Genomic DNA, 5,577 nt, shown 5'->3' on the forward strand with positions numbered 1-5,577 from the left:
AACATTACTTGAAGTATATTAGAAAAGCCTTTTATATAATCAGTTGTATCAAATTTGGTACAACTAAGATACTTCAGTGGTATCAAATCTTGGTGGGTGAACTGAAGTGGGGGTAATTTTTAGTCTGACTTTCTCTCCATCCATTATGTTCTGAGTTTGTTGCTTTGTTTTTAGAGGAAATTGCTTTAAGAACTGCTGACGTTGCTCAGCTTCCCCCCCAAGTGTTAAATGAAGAGGTCATCTGCTTAGACAGCACCAGCAGTGGTAGTGAGGATGACTCCAAAGGAAGACTCCATAGCATTAAAGATGGTAAGAATGGATAGAAAATTCATTCCTGCATTATGGCTTCCAACACCTTTGTATCTTGCACTCAGCAGGATTCCTTTTTTTTTTTTTTTTGAAAAATACAAGTAAATGTTATTTCTTAAGAATTTTAATCAGTAACTCCCTTTAATTTTTTTTTTGTCATCACAGTACTTTGTTTGAAAATAAAACATCATTTATTCTATTTCAGGGTTTTAGTGACAGTTTTTGGGCTTGTCGAAAGAACATTTCCAAGTTGAAAAATATTTTAGAAACTGATAAAATTTATGAAATTGACTAGGGATAAAAATGTATGAAATTGACTAGGCATAATAAATGCCATATCAAACCATTACAAAGTGTTTAATAACTCGGTACTAATCGGAATCAGTCAATATGATTACTTTCATATTTTCATTTTTTTTATTATTATTATTTGCCCTTTTCCACTTTTTACTAGATGAAGACAGAGGGTCATAAGTCACCGTATATGTTTGACTATAAAATATAATAGATATGCTAATCCTCTACATCTGGTTGTGTTGCAGAAGTGATAGAATTAAGTTCAGGAGAAGATGAAGCCCTCCATATTGTAGACAGCAGTGATTCTGGCAATGAAGGGGATGATGATACTGAAGAGAGCAGTGGTGCCCACGTGAATGATGCTCTAAATCAGTTAGATGCTTCAGGGCAAGTAATTATTAACATCAACCATCCACCAAATGAAGAAGACATTTATCTGGCTCCTCAGCTTGCCCGAGCAGTAAAGCCTCACCAGGTATTGAAATTTCTGCTGCAGAACTGAACATAATTGTCACCAAATTCTCTTCTAGACCAGTGGTGGCGAACCTATGGCACGGGTGCCAGAGGCGGCACTCAGAGTCCTCTCTGTGGGCACGCGCGCCATCGCTCCACTCCTAGGCCTTCAGCTGGGTTTTATAAAACCTTTTCGCTTTAGGCCTCCGCCGCCATGTGTAAAAAAAAAAAGGTTCAGTCAATTTCAACTTCTCGCGGGAAAAAAAGATCTTGCAAAGTTGGAATTGATTGATTGAACTTTTTAGTCCCACCCAGTCTGCCATTACCACCGCAGCCCCGCCTACCAATGGGCCATGCCCACCCAATTGGCCACGCCCACCTGGCACTCGCCGATGCATAAGTGGGTTTTGGGTTGCAGTTTGGACACTCAGTCTCTAAAAGGTTCGCCATCACTGTTCTAGACATTTTACTATGACATGTCATTGATTTATATAAACCTCAGTGGATTTTATTTGCCTGTGTTTGTGGTTTTGCATTTACAAATTAGGTCCATAACCACTAACTTGATAGTACCCGTCCATAATCTCTTTGACACTATTTGTTACTCTTTCTAGATCGGTGGTATTCGTTTCCTATATGATAATTTGGTGGAATCCCTGGACAGATTTAAAACCAGCAGTGGGTTTGGCTGTATCTTAGCTCATAGCATGGGGCTGGGCAAGACTGTGCAAGTCATCTCCTTTTTGGATGTACTTTTCCGTCATATTGAAGCAAAGACTGTCCTGGCAATTGTACCTGTAAGTAGGCTGTGCGAAACTCTTTACTTGAGTCTGCTTAGGTGGACAAAGGACCTTTCAAATACTTAGCAAGTTTTGATGTTCCTCAACTTCTGTATTTGCCTCTTTAAATTTTCCTATCCGTGAAATATTTGTATAATATTTTTTTCAGTGTTTTAAGGTATTTGTAGAATGAAATATATAATTAATGGATCCCATTGCTTCTTTCTTGCCATTTTCCTTACAGGTAAATACTCTTCAGAACTGGTTAGCAGAGTTCAACATGTGGCTTCCAGCACCAGAAGCCCTTCCTGCTGACTATGACCCAAAAGAGATTCAGCCTCGCACTTTTAAAGTCCACATTTTGAATGATGAACACAAGTAAGGAGAATTAATTCTATTTTGGAGATGTTATTTATAATTGCTGCTGTTGGAGCATTTTGCGCCCTGTTTATGGATATTGGAAAGTTCTCTTGGTAATTTCTACAGATTTATTTATGACAACATCTGATTAATTTCAGTGTAGCAATAAGTATAATTGCCAAAATAAGTAGGATACCATCCATTACATTCCCATCTCAACTTGCTCACGTCCCGAGTCTTACAATACTGTCCTCTTTTATTTTCTTACAAAATATAAAAAAGACAATAACCTTCCCAGATGAATTAAGCATATAGGAAGAATATTATGCTCACAGTGGAAAACAGTGAGCACCATATTGCATTTAAAATGTAAGTGGAAGCCGGTGACATTGAGTGCAAATACTTTAGGCTCACTGAGAGTCTTAAGGTTAGTGACAGCCACAGTTAATAGCAGGATTTGTCCTATCCATTGTATTTTGAACTAGCTTGACTTTCCAAATAGACTTTGACTATACATGCATGCACATAGAGTTAAATTCTCCTTTTTCACAAAGACTGTCCCGTTTGTATTTTGCCTACCTGTGTTTTTTTTTTCAGGACCACTGCAGCACGTGCCAAAGTGGTAACTGACTGGGTGACAGATGGTGGTGTACTGTTGATGGGCTATGAGATGTACCGCCTACTTTCATTGAAGAAATCCTTTGCTATGGGCAGGAAAAAGAAAAGCAAAAAGCAAACTGGCCCTGTCATTATTGATGTGGATGAAGAAGATCGTCAGCAGGAGCTCTTAAAAGGTGAGAACCCACAAACCTCCTTTTATGTATATCTTTCACTCCCATTTAAATGATACAATTCTTAGACGACTATTTTTATTAGCATTTGGACGTGAACAGACAGACATTCTGAAATCAGGAAACCACTAAGGCAGGAGTCTCCAAACTTGGCAACTTTAAGACTAGTGGGCTTCAGTTCCAGGAATTCCCTCGCCAGCGTGGCTGAAATCCACCAGTCTTAAAGTTGCCAAGTTTGGAGAATCCTGTACTAAGGAATATATTTCCTGTTTCAACAGAAAAGTTATATTCTAGTTTGTTCGAATTCTTTAATTAATTTATAATTCCTTTATTAACATAAAATGCTTAGAAGCAGAGTTTCTCTGAACTCTTCTGCTGCATGTTTCTTTACTGTAATGCAACTTTTTGTGGAAAGAGTTTGTGTTAATATTGTCCCAGTTCTCACTGCTTTTCACTGATTTGCTGCTTTTTAAAAAAAATAAACTTCCATAGCAAACACGTATTCTAGTTTCACTTGCCACTGCATTCAGTGAAGGATGTCATTGGGAATTTTAAATGATACTTATCTAGCCTAAGACAGGGAAGTAATCAGTGTCTTTCTGTTATCAGTGTTGTCTTGAAAACTGAAGCAGAGATTTCTGAAATCCAGTAATAATTTCTGAGCAGCTCATTTTCCTTTCTCCAAACTCCTTATTGGATTTAGCACAATTCTTAATAATTATGCCACTTCGGTTAAGACTAGGGTAGAATAGATTCCTTTGGAGACATTTTTTTTCCCTTTCAGGAATTGAGAAAGCTTTATCCCGGCCTGGACCAGATGTGGTCATTTGTGATGAGGGACACCGGATAAAGAATTGTCATGCAAGCACCTCTCAGGCTTTGAAAAGCATCAGATCTCGGCGAAGGGTAGTTCTGACTGGCTACCCACTGCAGAACAATTTAATTGAATATTGGTGTATGGTAGACTTTGTACGCCCCGACTTTCTTGGTACCCGGCAGGAATTCAGTAATATGTTTGAGCGCCCTATCCTGAACGGACAGTGTCTTGACAGCACCTCCCATGATGTTCGTCTAATGCGGTATCGCAGTCATGTCCTGCATAGCCTGTTGGAAGGCTTTGTACAAAGGTGAGGCCATTTGCCACATTCACAGTCCTTCAGTCTTTGGAAGAAGTATTTAAATAATGAGTGGATGGGAAGTGTTTGGTTCATCAGGTGGACGGATTAGATTTTAGGCCAGTGATGGCGAACCTTTTAGAGACCCAGTGCCCAAACTGCAACCCAAAACCCACTTATTTATCACCGGGTGCTGGATGGGTGTGGCCGCAGTGGTCATGGCAGAATGGATGGGCGGAGCCAGGGCGGCAGGGGCCAGTCCCTCACCATCTCTGGGGCACGGCATGGGTGCCCACAGAGAGGGCTCTGAGTGCCGCCTCTGGCACGCGTGCCATAGGTTCACCACCACTGTTTTAGGCCATCATTAGCAGTACCCTTTTGGTGCATGTGCCATTAAATCTAGTTTCATAATAATAGGTTGCTTTGGTAAATATTTTGGGCATATGAAAATAACTTATGAGGGCTTGATAGTGTAAATGCGTGAAGTATGTACATTAAATGTAATTTCATCATAGATTATAATACGTGGAAGTAAATATTCAGTTGCGAGATTATACTTGGTTACAGACCAAACACTTAAGATTTTGCAATAATCGGCTGTGGAAAATTAATCTCCACATATAAAGTGCTGATCACACTTGTTCTTTTACATTTATTAATAACCATACCTAAATTGAGGTGTCTGGTGCTTACTCCTTTCCATTCCTAATAGAGGGACGGAGAGCAGACTTTGAGGAACTTCTTTCCTAATATTCTTTTCTCTTGTTTCTGTAGACGAGGGCACAACGTGCTGAAGGTTCAGCTTCCCGCTAAGGAAGAACATGTTATCTTAGTGCGTTTGTCAAAAATCCAGCGTGCTCTTTATACTGAGTTCATGAACAGGTTTCGTGAAGCAGGCAATAGCGGCTGGCTGGGACTGAACCCACTTAAAGCCTTCTGTGTTTGTTGTAAGGTGTGTTTTTAATAAAAAGGGAGCAGTATTTTGGGTAGGTTTTATGAAAATATAACAGTTAGGATGATATTAGTATTATTTAGAGGCCAGTTTTCATTCCACATCTTAAATGCTGTGTCTAATTTTTTCGAACAATATGGGGATAATGCCGAACGCAACCATCTTTTAAGTCTCCCTCCTATAAGAAGTTCTAAACATTCTCTGAATACTAGTTACCAGTGATACAAAGCTTTGGATTGCAATTTGGCTTAGGGTATTTTGATTAGTGTGCTTTTATTTATTTATTTATTTATTTATTTATTTATTAGACTTATATGCCGCTCTTCTCCCCACAGGACTCAGGGCGGCTCACAGCATATTAAAACAGTACAAAGCACTATCCCCAATAAAAACCAATTAAAAACAAATATTTACCGCTGTGTCATGTTAAGATAATAATTAAGATTGTCCCTATTTAAAATTCTCCCTAGGCCAGACCCGCTTGCTGAAAAAGCCATGTCTTGAGGGCGCGGCGGAAAGCT

The 5,577-nt window shown here is 39.3% G+C and overlaps 1 protein-coding gene across 1 annotated transcript; it reads left to right on the forward strand.

The window, feature by feature from the left end:
* Positions 1-174: 174 nt before the first annotated feature.
* On the forward strand, positions 175-5,056 carry LOC107301641 (helicase ARIP4-like; the record flags this gene model as incomplete). Its single annotated transcript, XM_015830837.1, has 7 exons — positions 175-309; positions 852-1,081; positions 1,674-1,856; positions 2,083-2,216; positions 2,796-2,992; positions 3,774-4,116; positions 4,879-5,056. Coding segments are annotated over 7 exons (1,400 nt in total), but the record flags the coding sequence as incomplete, so codon positions are not given.
* Positions 5,057-5,577: the final 521 nt, after the last annotated feature.

Source organism: Protobothrops mucrosquamatus, unplaced genomic scaffold (assembly GCF_001527695.2).
Source record: "Protobothrops mucrosquamatus isolate PMUCROS unplaced genomic scaffold, P.Mucros_1.0 scaffold15249, whole genome shotgun sequence".
Lineage (NCBI taxonomy): Eukaryota > Metazoa > Chordata > Lepidosauria > Squamata > Viperidae > Protobothrops > Protobothrops mucrosquamatus.